The 19,693-nt window shown below is 46.7% G+C and overlaps 1 protein-coding gene across 1 annotated transcript; it reads left to right on the forward strand.

Annotated features, from left to right (window-relative positions):
* Positions 1 to 586: 586 nt before the first annotated feature.
* On the forward strand, positions 587 to 17,335 carry LOC136639491 (zinc finger protein 436-like). Its single transcript, XM_066613720.1, has 4 exons — positions 587 to 666; positions 8,768 to 8,841; positions 12,110 to 12,236; positions 16,369 to 17,335. Exons 2-4 carry the CDS (start codon positions 8,818 to 8,820, stop codon positions 17,211 to 17,213), a joined length of 996 nt encoding a protein of 331 aa, XP_066469817.1. The 5' UTR covers positions 587 to 666; positions 8,768 to 8,817; the 3' UTR covers positions 17,214 to 17,335.
* The last annotated feature ends 2,358 nt before the right edge of the window (positions 17,336 to 19,693 follow it).

A 19,693-nucleotide genomic window follows, 5' to 3' on the forward strand; every position in this document is an offset into this window, starting at 1 on the left:
GATTACCACTAGTTGAGCAATGCTGATCTAGGCCTTCAGGTGACATCACCACATCCTGTGGCAAGGGGTTCCACAGATTAATAATGCACTGGGTTAAGACAAATTTCCTTTCGTCTGTTCTAACTTTCCCAACACTCGATTTTAGTAGATGTCCCCTGGTTCTGGTGTTGTGCAAGGGGGGAAAAGAACTTCCCTCTATCCATCGCCTGCCTAATTTTCTAGGACTCAATCCTATCTACACTTTCCTGGAAGTAAGCCCCATTGACTATAATGGGATGTACTTCTGAGTAGATACACATAGAATTGGGTTCTCAATCATGTCTGCCCCCATGTTTTCCACTCTTTTTTTGCCCATTTTTCTGTATTTTGGGCAGTTTTTAACTCCCTAGCCGCTTCTGTGCCATTCAGCTGCTGGGGTATATACCCAGTGGTGGGATTCAGCTCTGCGAACCGTTGCTAATGAGCGCGGCCAGCCAATCGCAGCAGCGCTACGCGCAGGACTGGGAGGGAAGGAGAGCGGCGGGACGCTCGCAGAGTGACCAGAGCAAGCTGAGCACAAGCAGGAGGAGGAGGAGGAAGAGTTTCCCGCTTATGAAGCGCCTCCCCTTTCCGTGCCTTTTCTCAGCCTGGCTGGGGAGGGGAGTGAGCTGTGCCTCGTGGACTCAGGTGAGGTGCACACCCCCCCTCCCCGCCGCTGCTGCCACCGCGGCCTCCTCTTCTCCCCCCCCATCCTGAGGCACGCTGTCCTCCTCTCTGCCCGCGCCCCACTCAGCTCCCTTCTGGCAGGACCTCTTCCGTGCCTTGGAAGGGCCACCTTTCTAGCCCCCCCCCCCAGCAAGGCGGCCTCAGGGGGCACTCACTTTCACCTTGGGTCGCGCACTCATCTTGCCTTAGGCTACAATGCTATCCACTCTTTCCTGGGAGTAAGCCCCATTGGCTATAATGGGACTCTATAATGAGCAGACATGCATAGGCTTGGGCTCTCATGCTGCAGTAAGCTCTGTTGACTAGAATGGGACTTACTTCTGAGTAGAGGGGCATAGGCATTGTGCCCTTACTTCCCACAAGCACAGGACTGCACCATGGGGTTGGTTTTCATCCTTGGGGTTTGGGAATGCAGTTTTGTGCCTGGGATCTTTTCATTGCAATACAACCTGTTGTTACACAACGATTGTATAATACACTATCAGGCACGTAGAGGCGATGCTCCCGAAGCTGAAATTCCTCAGGTTAAAAAAAGGCAGGAATGTGGCACAAAACATTACTTCATTAAGGGCACAATCCTATGCAGGTCTTCTCAGAAGTAAGTCCTATTGTGTTCAATGGTCTTACTCCCAGGAAAGTGTGGATAGGATTGCAGCCTTTGAGCAGAATCCTTTGCATGTCTACTCAGAAGTAAATCTCATTATAGCCAATGGGGCTTATTCCCAGGAAAGTGGAAGTAGGATTGCAGCCTTAGGGCACAATCCTATGCATGTTTACTCAGAAGTAAGTCCTGTTGTGCTCAGTGAGGCTTTCTTCTAGCACCTCTGCAGTCACAATGCAGCCCTGAGGTAAGGGAACAAATGTTCCCTGCCCCCCCCACAGGATGCAGTGCATGCGCTATTGGTACAGCTGCACTGGCACTGGAAAATTGGATAGGATTGGGTCCTAAGTCCTCTTAACTGTAACTTTCCAGCATCAAGTCCTGGAGGTCTCCATGTGACAAGGGAATGTTTGTTCCCTTGGGACTGCAATGTGGCTGCATTGGCTCTGGAAAGTTGGATAGCCCTTAGGCTGCAATCCTACTCACACCTGGGAAGCAAGCCCAATTGACTATATAATGTGATTTACTCCTGTGTAGGCTTGCATAGGATTGGCTGCTATTCCCAGGTAAGTGTGCTGAGGATGGTACAGTTAGCGTTGCTCCTTCTCTAGCAAAAAAGTTCCTTTAGGTTATTCTCCCCTCCCTCCCCCGCAAGTGAAATGGCAGGCTGACTAGAAACTGAAGATTTTTTGAACAAGTTTGCAAATTGGGTTTAGGTCTTATCACCTAATGAAGAAGAACTGGAAGCACTGGGAAGGAAGAACTTGTGATCAGGGTGAACCTCAAAACCTGCAAGGCTTGTTACATGTGCTGTTAATTTTCATTTTTAGGCTGGGTTGTGGGTGCTTGGGCACCTACACAGCTGCAACACTTTCGAAGGACTGTGGTGGGGAGGTTCTGCCTCACCTGCCTCCCCACCCACTGCAGGCCCCTGCTTTGCACTCCCTGGTCAGTAGCAGCCCTCAAACTTGTGGGAGACTTGCCACTAGAGTAGACCAAAGTGATGGGTATCTGCTGTTGCCTGTTGGAAAGCAACCTAGAAGAACAGTCCCCTCATAGTACTTTTTGCTCATTAGTGAATCTGTCCTTCAAGGCTGCCATTCTCTCTCAAACCCTGGAAGTCAACAACTCCCCTTGAACTTGTTGGGCTTCTGAGTAAACGGATTGCAGAGTTGGAAGTTGGAGGGGGAAGCTTTAGAGTTCACTGGAATTCTTTTTGGGGCTGAGTGGTAAAAGCAATAGAGCAGCATTTCTCAACCAGTGGTACTCATACCACTAGTGGTACTTGAGGTGGTGCCCAGTGGTACTCATGGCAGGACCCCCCCCCCAGACCTCCACTGCCTGGCAGTGAGACCAGCAATACGATGCAACAAACAGTGGTAGGAGGCTCAGTTCTCCTTTTCTTGCACTCAAAAAAGCCCTCCCATTTACCCTGGGAGCCCAATCCTATGCATGTCTACTCAGAAGTAAGTTCCATTATAGTCAATGGGACTTACTACCAGGAAAAAGTGGATAGGATTGTAGCCTGAGCCTCTTACCATTGTCTGTTGCATCATGTCTGGCCTCTATGGAAATAACCAGTGCTTTTTTGTAAAAAAAAAAAAGTGCAGGAACTCACAACTTGTTAATCTTTTATTTATAAACCATTTTTTATTGGAGAAATAAAATATTTTTATGTGCTCCCCCTAAAGATGAACTTACTTCTGAGTAGACATGCATAGGATTGGGCTGTCAATCTCCACATCCCCTTCCCCCTAGCTACTTTTTCTACACATGGGGAAAAATACTGTACAGGTCCACTTGTAGCGTGTAGTATGCAGTGTGGCACTACTTCAAGGAGAGGAAGCAGTGAATGGATTCCGAAAAATGGCTTACATGAGTTCCATGTAGTAAAATTACTCTAAGCAACTGTGGGAGTAAGGACAAAAAAGGAATTCTTACAGGAGAGGGGTCCTTAGGTGCACACAGAAACAGCTACGTTTGCAAACAAGCAATTAAATATGGTTTAATTCAGGTATCAGAATACCCTGTGTCTTTGGGAAGGCGCTTGGCATGCAATTGTATGTTCTCTGCTGCCCTGAGCAGCTGCTGTGCATTGCTGGAGAGGAGCTGCAAACGCTGGCTGGCGGAGGGCATGCTTGTGGGGGAAGGATGAGGAGGATCTCTGGCAAGGCTGGACAGCATGTTGTACACACGTGGAATCCCTTTTCACCTGCCCTTAGCATGTGAAAACGGGTGCAGATATATATCTCTGCCAGGATTAAGAGCCCAATGCTAGGTATGTCTAATCTGAAGTAAGTCCCATTCTAGTCAATGGAGCTTACTCCCAGGAAAGTGCCTAGGATTGCAGCCTAAGAGCCCAATCCTATGCATGTCTACTCAGAAGTCCACTTTAGTGAATGGGGCTTACTGTGGATAGGATGGCAGCCTTAGAGTCCAATCCTGTGCCTGTCTACTCAGAAGTAAGTTCCATTATAGTGAATGGGGCTTACAGTGGATAGGATGGCAGCCTCAGGGCCCAATCCTGTGCCTGTCTACTCAGAAGTCAGTCCCATTAGAGGCAGTGGGGCTTCTTCCCAGGAAAGTGTGGAGAGGACTGCAGCCTCAGAGCCCCTCCTCTGCCGGTCTTCTCAGAAGTCAGTCCCAGTAGAGGCAGTGGGGCTTCCTCCCAGGAAGGTGTGGAGAGGACTGCAGCCTCAGAGCCCTTCCACTGCCTGTCTACTCAGGCTGCAAGGCTATGACACTTTCCCGGGAGTAAGCCCCATTGAACACAATGGAACTTACTTCTGAGGCGACATGCATAGGCTCGTGCTGCAGATTGGCACGGGGGCTGCACCAGCCAGCTTCCTTCCCCTCCTCCTCCGCCAAGCCAGTACCTGGGCGTTCTGTGGGTGCCGCAGCCCATCTCCCTGGCTGGCTGTCCGTCTTCCTCCTCGGTGTCCACGCATGTCCCCCGCACCCTCCACCACCGGCTTGGAAGCTGCGCGGGGAAGCAGAGCGCGGGGGGAGGGGAGGCGGGCTGGGCTCAGGTGAGAACTTGGAGATGGGGGCAGGAGGGGGTCATTGTGCGGTCAGGCAGGGGCCAGGCGCCCGCCCACCCTGCACCCCCCAGCACCCACCCAGCGAGTGCCTCTGTTTTGCTCCCCCCCTCCTGGAATGCCCCCGAAGGGGAGGGGCCCCTGCAAAAAGGTGCCAGAACTCTGTTCCCCCGCGTTCCATTAGAAAAAAAGCCCTGGAAATAACTGGTGATAAAGTCATTCCAGTTACTTCCAGTTGTACTTCCCAGAGGTGGGCCATGCAAAATGGTACAGCGGGCGAGAAGCAGATGCTGAGGAATGCTGTAATAGAACAAAAAAGAAGGGGAGATGTAAAGATGTTACTATGCTGTTGTTGCTTTTGGTTGATGATGAGGTGTCAGACTATGTGCTCAGTGCTCTTTTGCTGACCAGATGTTCACCACTAAAAGTGAACCAGATCCTTGAGAGGACTGACTGCTCTGGTAAAAATCACCAAGTTCCCACTGAGAAGGAAGGTGGCCCAGCTCAAAGCCCAGTGCAGCAAGTTGGTTTGTGGAGATGTGAAGGTGCTATGCTGCTGTGGTGTCTCCGGAGGTTGGTAACCTGGAGCCCTGGCAGTTCCCACCTCCTCTTCTTGGTGCCTTCCTGATTTCATTATACAATTGCCTTCAGAATTCAAGAAAAAAATGTCCATTTGAAGTGTGCATTTCAGCCGCATATTTATCCTCCTTGGAAACTAGTGGCCAGAGGCCTGTAAGTATGACTATAGAGGACAGAATTGCAGCCTTGCAATTTGGATTTAGACATTGGGTGCATGTTAAAGTTACAGTGCAATCCTATGACTGTCTACTCAGAAGTAAGTCCCATTATGTTCAATGGGACTTACTCCCAGGAAAGTGTGTACTGTACAGTATAGGAGTGCAGCCGTAGTCTTTCAACTTCCTTTGCGGCAGACAATTGAAGCTGAGTTGCTCATTGCTCATTAGGACATAGAACCTGTTGTTAATTTATTTGAATCCCACCACTGGGTATACCTTACAGTCAGCCTTTGTCAGCCACATCACTGACCAGCCCCGCCACTACTTATGTTCAGTAGGGAATGCTCTGGGGCTTCATAATGCATGCAGATTGTTTTAATCCAGAAAAAGTAATGCAAATCTAGTGGCATCTAGTGGCATCCTGACACTACAAAGGGTGCAAAAACCTAGGTTCTGATTTGCCATGGTAACTTTTGCCTAATAGCGCCCCCTGCAGTCTCAATTTCAGAGATTTTGTAATGTAATGTAAAAGCAGGTTCACTTTTACAGAGCACCAGGCACCCCACACATTTCCCTGCATCTAGGATTAAAAAAATAAGCTAGATTCTGAGGCACTTGATAGCAGCAGGTTGAACATCTGGAATCTGGATCTAGATTTTCAGGATGGTGCAGCACCAGACACAAAAGCCATATTTCTGGCTCTTCTATGAACTTTGCTTTCCATTTAGTCTAAGTTCAGCTCTGCACTGAACCCATTGCAGAAATGACCCATTGCAGAAATGCCATAACTCAAACATGTTTTCACCTACCGTACACCTGCGCATGCAGCCGCAAAGAGAGTATAGAACATTTGTATTGGCAACCTTCAGTCTCGAAAGACTATGGTATCGCGCTCTGAAAGGTGGTTCTGGCACAGCGTCTAGTGTGGCTGAAAAGGCCAATCCGGGAGTGACAATCCCTTCCACACCGGGAGCAAGTGCAGTCTGTCCCTGGTCTGTCTCCCTGGCTATGGGCCTTCCTTCTTTGCCTCTTTGCCTCAGACTGCTGGCAAAGTCTCTTCAGACTGGGAAAGGCTATGCTGCACAGCCTGCCTCCAAGCGGACCGCTCAGAGGCCAGGGTTTCCCACTTTTTGAGGTCCATACCTAAGGCCTTCAGATTCCTCTTGCAGATGTCCTTGTATCGCAGCTTTGGTCTACCTGTAGGGCGCTTTCCTTGCACGAGTTCTCCATAGAGGAGATCCTTTGGGATCCGGCCATCATCCATTCTCACAACATGACTGAGCCAACGCAGGCGTCTCTGTTTCAGCAGTGAATACATGCTAGGGATTCCAGCACGTTCCAGGACTGTATTGTTAGGAACTTTGTCCTGCCAGGTGATGCCGAGAATGCGCCGGAGGCAGCGCATGTGGAAAGCGTTCAGTTTCCTCTCCTGTTGTGAGCGAAGAGATAGAACATTTGGGAGGTGATTATATCCACTATAATTATGAAAAATGTTGTGGTTGATTTTTTCCCCCTACCAAAACACTGCACAGAGTTCCCAGAAGTAACTTTGGAGATCCATAATAAAAACATTAGTAAAACAGCATTGTTGATAATTGCTTGTATCATCTTTTGAAAGAGTACTATAAATGCATTCATTCATTCATTCATTCATTCATTCATTAAACCTAAAATTGTAGGTAAGCTATCTGGGGCATCTGCTCCAGCAAAGGCAGAGCATAAATCTTTTAAATAAAAAAATAATATATCTTCAGCTACTGAGGGTTTGGGTGGGGATTAGTTTAGGCTTGGGTTAGTCTGACATTTGATTGTCTCTCCACTAGTTGGAAGGAGGTCTGGGCTCTTCATTTACAAAACCAGCCACAGTATGTGCCTTGCAAAAGAGCTGCACAAGTCAGTTCTTGACATGCAAGACCTTTCTTTTCAAGGCCAGGAGGATCTTTTTCTTCACATGCCTCCTGGGCTCTGCACCAGAAGGAAGGCTGGCAGGCAGTGAGTCACGGCTGAAGGACTTTGTTGCCAGCAGACTCCAAAAGGAGCAGGGCTGTGCTAGGGCATCCATTCCCAGGAGGAAGGCCCAGTCAGGCACTGTCATGAATATGTGCAGTTTAGGCCTAGTAGCATTGCAAAGCCTAAACCAAAGTAACCCAGTAACATAGAAGTGGCTTGCATCCTAGCTGCAAGAAATTTACAACTCAATGAAAGATGATAATGTAGCACCTCAGCAGACCGAGAGGCGCCATGAATCCCCAGTGGGGAGTGGTTGAACTAAGAGGGCTAGCATCCAGCCCCACTTTGAGAAGATTCTGTCCCCAAGGGTTCTGATTGGTCAGTTCAAATAAGTACAGAATCACCTCATCCTGTAGCATGAGAAGTATAGGAACAAAGCCCAAAGGGGTGCCCTTTGCTCTTTGTCTTTGGTCTGTCTATTGGTGGGAACGGTGGTGGGTGCACATCCTGCCCTGCCAGGACCATGTGGCCTCATAGGTAACTGGGCTGAGGATCTACAAAAGAAGCTGAGAGAATAATAGAGATAGCCAGTTAGCTTTGTTATTTTATGCTGATATGTTTCCTAGAAGTTTTTATGCCTCTAGCATTTGCTGCCTTTTGTAACTTTTTGTAACCCTATGTACTTAATAAAGTAAAAATCCTTTTACCATGTTGGTTCATTGTCTGTTGGGGACAAAGGTTCAGAATCCTGCCTAGTCATTCAGCAAGCTACCAAATCCTCATTGAGGACTAGTGACTTGAGGACTGAGGCTTTAAGTTAAAAAGAGTGCTCAGTGGCTGCAAGGGGTAGAATTAAGCCTAGAGGGTCTCAGTGTCCCTGGACTGAGACACTGGCACATACAGGGTGGTGGCAGTACTACCGAACAGGGGTCCTTGAGTCTCTAGGGTTCAAGAATCAAGAACTCTGAGCACCCAAAACCCTGGGAGTGTGCAACAAGTATACGACAGGCACCCAGAGGGGTGGCAGAGGCACAAATAACAGCTGCTGCTCTCCCACTGCTCAGGTGGATGGAATAGGGGATGGGGGGAGCCTTGATCCCAGTCCCACAACTTTGCCTCTCCTGGAAACCTCAACCAAGATTTCCTGGGGGAAAGCCAGGGCTGAAGGGGACCAGGGCTGAGCCAAGGCATCCTGGAATAGGAACTCTCCAGCCCCAGGAACTGCATTTCCCAGCAGGCCCTGCTGTGCTCTGGGCTCAGGCCCTGGAGGGGAAGGCCTTGCACAGGCTGGGAGAGGAGGGAGTGGGAGGCCTGAGGCAGTGAGGGCCACCTGGGAGCAGGTGTGTGGAGGCCCGTGAGGCCTGGAAGTGGCAGTTCTTGCCTGCGGGGAGAGGCGGAGCGGGGGCTCTGTGGCTGCACTGGAAGCCCCGCAGAGAAGGGCCTCCTGGACTCTCCTCCTGCAGCTGTGAAGGGGCCAGGTTGGACTGGCAGCTCACTGGGTGTTCCGACCCCCGCAGTGACTGCAGCCCCCGCCTCACCTGGCCCACTGAACCATCTGTTCTCCTGAGCTGGATGTCGGGGGGGGGGTTGCTGGACCCCTCCCCCCCCCGTTAGTGCAGAGAGGCAAAGCTCCTCTCGAACCCTCTGATTCCCCCCCCCCAGTGATTGAAGCATGTAAGTGAAGCAGGTACACAAAGTTAAGAAACTGACACAGGTCTCCTTTCTCTTTCTGACAGATAGCAGAGAAACGTAATCAAAACAAAGTAAACCCTGATTGGGAACAGGAATGGCTGCTGCTCATTCAGGCCAGGTAAGGAGAATTTGCAGTTCGGATGTCTCCTCCTTTAACGTTCCCAGCTGCAGCCTTTTCACCTTAGTCTGGACTATCTGTACTATCCTTGTTTCCTTCCTATTATCCCCACTGATGTTCTCCTTTCCCTGTACCCCAAAGTCTTCCCTTCCTTCTCCAGGGTTCTGCTGGAAAGCCCAGCTCATCTACCTCCATCCATTCTTTCCCTGCATTTTTCCCATCTCTGCACTTCTTCTTCAGAGCAGTTTCTCCCTCCTCCCCTCTCCTTTTCACCTCCTTTTAGCTAACCTTAGGGCTCCACTGTGTGTGCATATTGGTGGTCAGAGTCCCTCTATATTTAAAGAGTGAGCGTGTCAGAACAGTGAGTCCCCATTGAAACCTCATTTTGGTTCTTAAGCACTTTCAGTAAAGTTTGGTACACTTTAATTCTTACCAAAGTACGTACATATACTGGCCATGACCTTCAATGCGAAATACCTGCACACCATTGCTTTTCCCCTTGTGTGCACATGTTATGTGTATTTTTAAAAAGCACTGATGGTCACATAGAACAGGGGAGTGAATGGATGGATAACCTCCAGGACAAGCCAGAGCAGCAGAAAATGACATCACGTTTTTGAAAGTTGGAAAAGTGATGGGGATTAGAATGAGTGAAAGCAGCTATAAAACACATAAGGTTATCAGTCCTGGGTATGCTTTTCTGAGAATTCCAACCCTGTTGGAAGCACTCAGCCTCACTTCTGTGCTTGCATGCAGAGGATTTAATATTTAATTGTTTTAATGGATTTAAAATTGTGTGGTCATCAGGACCTGGTTAGAGACATAAATGTTATTGAGCTATTGGGGAACAGTGACCATGCTGCAATTAGTTTCACCACTCATGTCGGGGGAAGAGTGCTGAACAAATCTGACACAAAAACCCTTGACTTCCAAAGGGCGGACTTCCCTCAAATGAGGAGGCTAGTTAGAAAGAAGTTGAAAGGGAAGGCAAAAAGTGTCCAATCTCTCCAGAGTGCATGAAAGCTGTTTAAGACAATAATAGAAGCCCATTGGAAGTGTGTACTGCAAGGGAGGAAGGGTATGATTAAGTCTAGGAGGATGCCAGCATTGCTAACGAGTCAGAGAGGCTGTTGAGGGCAAGGAAGCTTCCTTCTGTAAATGGAAGTCTTGCCCTAATGAGGAGAATAAAAAGGAACATAAATCGTGGCAAAAGAAATGTAAGAAGGTGATATGGGAGGCCAAGAGAGACAATGAGGAACACATGACCAGCAGCATTAAGGGGAATAATAAAAGCTTCTTCAAATATGTTAGAAGCAGGAAACCCGCCAGAGAAGTCTGAATGGTGAGGGAGGTAAAGGAAGGAGACTTGGAGATGGCAGAGAAATTAAATGAGTTTAATTTGCATCTTCATGGCAGAAGACCTCGGGCAGATACCTCTGCCTGAATGGCTCCTCCTGACTAAGGAATTAAGGTTGCAGTCCTATACACCAGTGATTCTCACACATTTAGTACCAGGACCCACTTTTTAGAATGAGAATCTGTCAGGACCCAATGCAAGTGATGTCATGACCAGGAAAATTTTGAACAATCCTAGGCTGCAATCCTACGCACACTTACCCAGGAGTAAGTCCCATTTACTATCATTGTTAAAAGAATATACATAATAGCTTGCTAACAGGTCTGAAACATTTCTCCAAATGCAGTCACATACCAGGGTAGCATCAAGTCTAATATATGAAAAATAAAATATTGAAATGAATGTGGACCCACCTGAAATTGGCTTGTGATCCCAACCCACAGTTTGAGAAACACTGGTGTACACAGTTACATGGGAGAAAGTCCTGTTTAAATAAATGAGACTTTCTTCTGAATAGACACGCATAGAATTGTGCTGTAAGTGAGAAAGATGTTATAAGAGAAGACATTTCAGACCTAATTGACAATTAAAGATCAACAAGTCACCAAGCCCAGTATCCATCCATAGCATCCATCCAAGAGTTATTAAAGGAGCTGAAGAATGAAGTTGCTGATCTCTTGACTAAAATATGCATCTTGTCCCTTAAAATGGCCTCGGTGCCTTAGGATTGGAGGATAGCAAATGTCATACCAATCTTTAAAAAGTATAGGGGACCTGGGAAGCTATATGCCGGTCAGCCTAATGCCTGTTCCAGATAAGATGGTGGAATACCTCATCAAAGATAAGATCTTAAAACACATAGATGAACAAGCCATGTTGAGGGAAAATCAGCATGGCTTTTGTAAGAGTAGGTCTTGCCTCACAAACCTTTTAGAATTCTTTGAAAAGGTCAACAGGCATGTGGACGTGGAAGAACCTGTGGATATTTTATATCTGGATTTTCAGAAGGCGTTTAACACAGTCCCTCACCATAGGCTTCTGAGAAAAGTCCACAGTCAGGGAATTAGAGGGCAGGTCCTCTCCTGGATTAGGAACTGGTTGAGGACCAGGAAACAGAGGTTGGGTGTCAATGGGCAATTTTCACAATGGAGAGAGGTGAAAAGTGGTGTGCCCCAAGGATCTGTCCTGGGACCGGTGCTTTTCAACCTCTTCATAAATGACCTGGAGAGAGGGTTGAGCAGTGAGGTGGCTAAGTTTGCAGAAGACACCAAACTTTTCAGAGTGGTGAAGACCAGAAGTGATTGTGAGGAGCTCCAGAAGGATCTCTCCAAACTGGCAGAATGGGCAGCAAAATGGCAGATGCGTTTCAATGTAAGTAAGTGTAAAGTCATGCACATTGGGGCAAAAAATCAAAAGGTCACTTATAGGCTAATAGGTTCTGATCGTCTGTGACAAATCAGGAGAGAGATCTTAGGGGTGCTGGTGGACAGCTTGATGAAAGTTTTGATTCAGGGAGGGCACCAGGATGCAGATCTCCTGTTGTCTTGTGTACTTTCTGAGGCATCTGGTGAGCCACTGTGAGATACAGGAAGCTGGACTAGATGGGCCTTGGCCTGATCCAGCAGGGCTTTTCTTATGATATTCTTATATTTTTATGTATGTTTGGAAGCTGGAATGAAAGGAAAGGATCTTCTGAGCCTCCTTTCAGGAAACTTGGGACTCTTCATTGGGGCTGGAATCCCCAAAGATGGCAATGCAAGGTTGAGTGGAAATTTATGTGGGAACATGTTTTCTAATTTAGGAAGGTTTTACCCTTTCATGGAAATTAGAATACAATTCTCCCTTTGGATTCCAGTCATGGCCTAGGCAGGTCCAATGTTACCAATAGGACATTTCTCCTTTGTCTTTCAGGGTATGATTTCATTCAAGGAGATAGCTGTGTATTTCAGCAGTGAAGAATGGGCTCTGCTGAGTCCACGCCAAAGGTTCCTGTATGAGGCCATCATGATGGAGAATTACAAAAATGTGATCTTTGTAGGTAAGGAGGATCATTTGGCCCTTCATTGATAGATGCCCCAGTGTTACCAAAAGGGCTGTTTTGTTTAGGGGAATTATTACACTACCCTTATTGGAACCTCAGGATCGCAGGCTGGATAACAAGATGGCGTAATGCAGAGAAATTCCTTTTTGCTTAAAAGGGAGACTGAGAGAAAGACAACTTTCAATAAAAGATTATAGTTTTATTACAAAAGCACAAAGGTAAACATAATGCACATGGAAAAATGATACGTATAAGTTTCTTAGTCCTAGTACTTGAATCTAGTGTACCTAGCTTTTATGGTGGTTGCATGTAGAGAGTATTTGGGGCATCCGAGGAAATTAGAAAAAGTAAAGGTTGTAGGGAAGGATTTTAGGAGTCGCTGGTCTGCCAAACCCAGTTGCTAACTAAAGAGGGGGAGAGAAGGGGAGAAAAAGGGGGGGAAAGAAGGGAAAGAGTTTCAGGCGCAAGATAGTTACCTGTCCTGTAGAGCAGTTGGGGGGGGGGAAGAGTCCTGTGTAGAGGACCCTTTGACACAACACAGATGTGTTGGTCCTTGGAGGCAGAGCCAGCGAGAGCATGTGGGCGGAAGCCCTCTCTTAGAAAGGGTTTTCAAAACAGAGCTAAGCTGGATTGTAGCTTCCTTACTACCAGCTGGGTTTCAAAACATTGAAAGGATTATCAGCAAAATTCAGTGGGGTCTGTGGCTGGCTTAAACAAAACCATGAATCATCAACACAAGAAGACAGTTCCAGTTTGCATACAGTTTGATTGAGTTAAAACAGTACAATGAATAGGAGACACTTAAACAATGATTTAAGATGCCAGACTTCTTCATAGGGAGGTGGATTTAAGATGCCTATATGTGTAACCACAGGGAGGTGGAGGTTGTGTAAGCTTGTGACTTGACCTGACTGTTGAATGTAGGAGACCCTTAGTACATAGTACATAACCAGATTTAGAGAGAAAATCACACCTAAAAGGTAAAAGGGGATTTTCACGTAACACCAGGTATGAATCTCTGCTCCATTGGATGTTGCCAGGCTGCTACACTTGATGACCCCACATCCTCCCTTTCTGGCCAGCCCTGATCTGGATCTCTTGATGAGGAGGGTAGCCCTAACCTGGGGGCATGGTGCCATAAATGAGCTGGAAATCCCTTGGCTGTCCTTTGGAGGAGGTGGGCGTGTTTTGATGGGCACTTCCCCCTGTCTTTGGGCTCTGTGTGCAGGAGCCACCTGAGAGAGAAACAGCCTAAGTATTCCTGCAGAAGCAGTGAGGTGGCATTGAGAGCTCATATGGGAGAGCAGCAGGGGACAGATATCTCTGGGGAATTTGGAACTCCCTCATGTAGAATGCACAGAGATGACAAGTTTCTTTCCTTGAGGGAGAGGTAGGTGTTCAGACCGCAGAAAGAGGAAAATATCTTCACTGCAGACTTATATCAGTGTACTCTGGTGATACCTCTCCTTATAGGAGCCCATTTCATGACTGCACATTGCTTACACAGCACATTTGACAGACTGAACAAAAGCAGCATTCTGGGAGCTTCCTAACTTGGAACAGAGATATTAAAAAACATTTGAAAACCACGGGTGGCCTCACCAACGTTGTGGCCATATTCAATCAAGGAGTTCATACTGATGAAGCAACTGCTCTCCAGAATTAGCTATTGCATGCTTGGTAAGATGCAAAACAATACCAGCACTTGTTTAGGGCTATGGATGAGACTTTGTGGGCTATCAAGCTATAAAACTAAGTTTATTGGTGAGCTCACATCCTAAAAGAGATGGAGTATTGTAACCCTTAGGTGAACCGCTGGGTCCCCTCAATCAAACTTTGGTTCCTTGCAATGTTTCATAGGAAACATGGTCTGTGTTAGCAGGAAATGTGTTACCTTCCTCTCTGTACTGTCAAAGACAAGAGAGTTGGATGTCCCTATGAAAGCAGGCCCTGTGCTTGAAGAATTGGCACTCATGGCCCTGTGAAGCTATGCAGTATATCAATCTGCTAAAAGCAGCCAGGTGCTAATTACAGAGATTTTTGCATTACCTCAAAATTGGGCATCTGGAAGATGTCTGACAGTGACTCCAGGTCAGAATGAATTCCTTATCCAGTATTCAGTAGGATCTAGAAATAATTGGAGTGCCTTGTTCATTTAATTAAGTTACAATCCCCTTCCTGAAGCATTCTTTATGATACGGTTTTGGATGAGAGATGGGATAGGTCAAACAAATATTTCCCCTTTTAGTGAAATTTCCATTCTAGGCTTTTGTGGAGACCGCATTTAGGCTTATGATAGGCTTTGGTGTCCCCCTTCTCAGGTATCCCCGAAGGCTTTATAGTAGGGGAAACCCACTCCTAAGAGGGGGAATTTCTTCACTTTCCTAACTTCATCTTCTCCTCCTCTACTAAAAATCCTCTTGGAGATCCAGGACTCTGCTTTAGGTGGCAACCCTGGTGTAAGATTTTGGGAAATTTCTGCCTTTAGACTAAGGGGTTGTGTGGAGATTTGGAAAGACCCTCCAAGCACCCTTTGGTCCTTTGTCCTTAATGGACTCTGTTAAGCTCACTATGGGCTATGGAGGGTGAACGGAGGTGCTGAACATTAGGAATAAGTGCCTTGTCTTGAAGCACAAGGGTCAGTTCTCCATGTCTTGGAGAACTCTATCCTCCATCATGGGTATCAACAAAAAACATTCCTCCAGACTTCAGAGAAAGGAAACCTCCTACGTCTTCAGGGTCAGGTAACAACCTCTGCTTTCTGCCACCTTATCTTTCTTCAGTATTTGTATTTTCCTCCCAGTAGGCCATCTGCCTGCCAATGGGTCTCCAAGGATGTATGCTGAATCATTTACTGGCACTGGACCAAGGAGTCCTGGAGGCGGGCCTGGGCCAGGACAGGGGGATAGGATCCTGACGTGTACTGCTGCTGCAGAGATCCACCCTCCCTCCTGCCCCCCTCCCTCCATGCTTCCTACCCCGATTCTTCCCCAATCTGCCTCCTTCACCACATGGTAGCTCCATAGCGCACAGCAGCAACAACATCACAGAGGCATTTATGATGGTGGATCAGGAGATTCACCACTATAGAGACCCTTTATAGAGACACTATAGAGACACTATGTAGACTATATATGGATTGGGTTGTTTGACAAGTAACTTCCTGATTGTTCTGGTTCTCTCGTGGGACTGTCAGACCCCCCACCGCCTAGCAACAAGACCAGCAATGCAACACGAAAAGCAGTGGTGGTAGGCTCTGTGGGCAGTCCAGCATCTGATTTATGCACGTTTGAAAAAACCTTCCCATCCATCCTGAGCCTCTTAGTGGAGTTTGTTGCATTGTGTCTCACCTCCTAGTTTGGTAGTAACTGGCAATAACATCATCGCCAGTGACTTTTGATGGTACTTCCAATAGGTGGGCCATTCACAGCAGTATGGAGAGGGACAAACGTTGAGAAATGCTGACCTAGATGCTTTTTTAAAATAATTGTGTTGAAACATATTAGTGGCAGTGTTTGCAGTTTGTCATTATTTTATTACTTATTTTTTTGGTACTGTAAAACAATTGTATTTTTTCTGGGAACAATGTTACAGCCCCTGTCTTTGTGACTGCCAAGCCACCTAGGAGAATCTGCTACCCTCCTCATATAGGCATTGAGACTTGGTCCAGGAAACCTAGACAATCAAATGGGGTCATGCTAAAAACCAGTCACTAACCCTACAGGAAGCACTGCTGCCTGCAGGTGGAACACAATGCATCATGAGACTATTTATGTTTCTCCGAAGGCAGAATTCCTGGTTCCCAGGTGACAGGGACACTAGGGAAGCGTGTTGGCTGGAAAGGGGGCGGGGCAACACATGCCTCTATGGGAGACCGCAAATTAAGGGGTTAAGTCAGTGCCAGTAATGAAGTATAGTGGCAGGATGCAAGACTGAGGGCTCTGTTTTCTTAGCCATCTGCTGCCTGGTCTGAATCCCAGCAATGATGGGGAACTTGGGAGTGCACAGCCATGCTTCACTGATTGTGGTTAGACCACTTCCCCCTGACTCAGGGGTGCTGGAGGTCATGAACGTCACACTTCCCCAATTAGTTGCATTTTCTTCTGCATTACTTTTCTTATTTCAACAGCATCAGTTTGGGACCTGATTGGAAGAAAGAAGGAGCAGGCTCAGTCTTCCCAGCAAAGAGGCCACACAGGAAAGATGCCTTCTAAGATCCAAGAGTGCAGAAAGATTTTCATTCAGAGTAGTGTAAATATCCACCAGAGAAACCATACAGAAAAGAAACTCTATACATGCCAGGAGTGTGGAATGACCTTCAGTCAGAGTGCTCATCTTATAAGCCACCTGAGAACCCACACAGGGGAGAAATCCTACAAGTGCCAGGAATGTGGAATGACCTTCAGTCGGAATGGTCAACATATGAGACATCATAGAACACACACAGGGGAGAAACCCTATAAATGCCTGGAGTGTGGAATGACCTTCAGTCGGAGTGGTCATCTTATAAGACATCATAGAACACACACAGGGGAGAAACCTTATAAATGCCGTGAGTGTGGAATGACCTTCAGTCAGAGTGCTCATCTTATAAGCCACCTGAGAACCCACACAGGGGAGAAACCCTACAAGTGCCAGGAATGTGGAATGACCTTCAGGTTTAATAATGGACTTAAGGTCCACCAGAGAACTCACACAGGGGAGAAACCCTATAAGTGCCAGGAGTGTGGAATGACCTTCAGGTATAATAATGTACTTAAGGTCCACCAGAGAACTCACACAGGGGAGAAACCCTACAAGTGCCAGGAGTGTGGAATGACCTTCAGTCAGAGTGGTCATCTTATTAGCCATCTGAGAACCCACACAGGGGAGAAACCCTACAAGTGCCAGAAATGTGGAATGACCTTCAGTCAGAGTTGTAAACTTAAGCGCCATTACAGAACCCACTCAGGAGAGAAACCTTATATGGCTTAGGAGCTTTAAAACTGGTTTTGGGCTCAGTCGGTGAAAAAAAGTTGATTCCCTTGTTTGCATAAAAAAATTGATGTTTGAAAAATTCCTGCTGTTTCTGCAGTGTTCTTTAGAAATGTAGATGAACTGTCTTGCTTGTTATTGTTTCTCGGAAAATAAAACTTGTCAAAATTGCCCTGTTATTATTTGCGAGAGTCTATGGACTGGGCTTTGTTCAGCCATTGTCCAAGTTGGGGTCTAGCACCAATCATTATGATTCAGTGAATCCTCAATTTATCAGAACTTGATTATACAGACTTCAGAAATGGACACTTTCTGCTCCATTGAAAATTACTTTTATACTTTTTGCAGACGTGCATCTTCAGTGCATTTTGATTTAATGAACTTTCAGCATTAATGGAACCCCTTCCTATTATTCTATCAAATGGAGAGTTCATTATACTACCAACTTCATTTTCTATCCTCATTAGGAAAAGTTATAACATCCTAATATTTCCCTAATAATTGCTTGCCTACAATTTTGCTTAATTTTCACAATCAAAATAACACTAAATTCTCTAGGAGGTGCAGTCACTTGACCCTGTTCTAAACTGTTTGCCCCACCCAGGCCATATTCTGTTAATGGTCTGCTAATGTCTTCAGGAAGCACAAAGGAAGACGATAACCATAAAGCATTGCTGGTGAGCTGGGAATGGCTGCTCCAAGTCCATGTCAGTTTGAAATCAGCCAAGTTGGGGAGTTTCCTGTTCAATAAAGGTATATGGAGGGGGAGGAGGATTTGGAACAAGTTTAGTGACCAGATACTTCTGGTCCAACGCTATCCCTTGCTGGTGTGCAGGGTGGCTGATGTAGCAGCACTTGTATCCTGTGCGCTACCAAAGGAGCAATCCGGCTGGGAGAGGTGAGTAAAGAAAAATTTTACTTTCCTCTCTGGTGGCTGCCTGGTCTGGGGATTCCTCAGAACAACACCAGGTCTTCTGCTGGCATACATCTGAAGAGTGGCAGTGGGTGTGCCTGGGTTGGGCTGGGAAGATAGGATTTGACAACTGCTACTCATATCAGTATTCCCCCTATTCCACCCTTGAGTCTCCCCTGCTGCCAGAAGGCACCAGTTGATGACCAATTGTGGAGTGCTGTTGCTGGCATGAGATTCAGAGTCATACACTGCCACAGAATGGCAGAGGGGTTGCCGCTGGTGGATGCTGGTGGACCTTGCGATCTGACGGTTTATCCCATGGATAGTATCGGGCTGTTAGCTACTTTAAAATTATACCCTGCCTTTCCCCTCCACTCAGAAGTTGTCCTCCTAACATGCAAAGATAAACCAGTGTCAAAATACGATGACCAAAACAGCAGCATCAAATGCATTGAAAACGAGAGGAAGACATTGGCTGCTCACCACCAAAAATGCACAAGACAAGGCATTGTGGGGGTTTTGCACACAAATCTGCACAAGGACTGTACAAACGAAAACTCTGCTCCCAAGGAAGTGCAGATTCCTGAACTGAGGTTCTTGAACTGAGGGAGAAAACAACTGCTGTCCCACCCCTTTTTTGTGACTGGAGGTGATTTCTCAAATGATTTTCTATTATTCCCTTTAATAATCATAGACTGTATATGCGCTTATGCCAAGCCAGGCCTGCCAGCTTATGCCAATGTTGCAGTGCATTCTGGACTGTTTAAGCGTCAATGGACACGGTTGTCTGAGCCCCTGGTCATACATCCAAGGCCCCTGACCTCTAGTGTTACCTTGCAAGAAGACAAGGCTATAAGACACCAGATAGTGGGTGAAGGATGGTGGTGCCATCCAATATGCCAGACCACCCTTTTCGGAGACATTGATTTGAGGGAATGAATATACAGATGAATATCTTTTATACATTTCCAAATAATCCCAATCCCAGAAACACATCTGGGTAGCAGTGGCATACCTAGGCCATCTGTCACCGGGGGCAAACTAAAATTTTGGCGCGCTCCACACACAATTTAATTAATTAAATGTATTATTTGCAAAACTATTTGATTTTAAAAAACTGCCTGACACACAGCTGCCTAAAATAGACAGCACCACATTGGACAAGCAGCACAGCAGCATATTAATGGCGCATAGAAGGCTCAATTTGCAGCATTGGACTGCTTGAGAGCATAGGGAAGAACCCTGCTGAACACACTGAGAGCCACATAGATATTTATGGCATAAAACCACAAGACCAGATTTGCAGTGTTAGTGAGACACTGACAGCAAAACAGACATGTGCATGTGAGTTCACTGAAAGCAAAAGAGACTTGCATGAGTGGTTCTCAAGAGAGCATGGAAACAAGCCATACTGGAAACTGGCCTTGCCCTGGCCTATCTAGCCCAGCTTTCTGCATCTCTGTTTCCCACAGAAAGCAGCGTAAGGTAGACACCACTACATTGGAGAAGCAGCACAACACAGCAGCCATCTCACATCTGACAAATGATTTCAAGCAAGCAAACTGTA

The sequence above is a fragment of the Tiliqua scincoides genome, chromosome 2 (assembly GCF_035046505.1).
Source record: "Tiliqua scincoides isolate rTilSci1 chromosome 2, rTilSci1.hap2, whole genome shotgun sequence".
Lineage (NCBI taxonomy): Eukaryota > Metazoa > Chordata > Lepidosauria > Squamata > Scincidae > Tiliqua > Tiliqua scincoides.

Bases quoted from the DNA above. Each gene is read 5' to 3' on its own strand.
- LOC136639491 (XM_066613720.1), top strand. From the start codon at position 8,818: ATGGCTGCTGCTCATTCAGGCCAG. The intron at 8,842-12,109 runs GTAAGGAGAATT...TTTGTCTTTCAG, and splicing joins CTGCTGCTCATTCAGGCCAG to GGTATGATTTCATTCAAGGA. The intron at 12,237-16,368 runs GTAAGGAGGATC...TTATTTCAACAG, and splicing joins CAAAAATGTGATCTTTGTAG to CATCAGTTTGGGACCTGATT.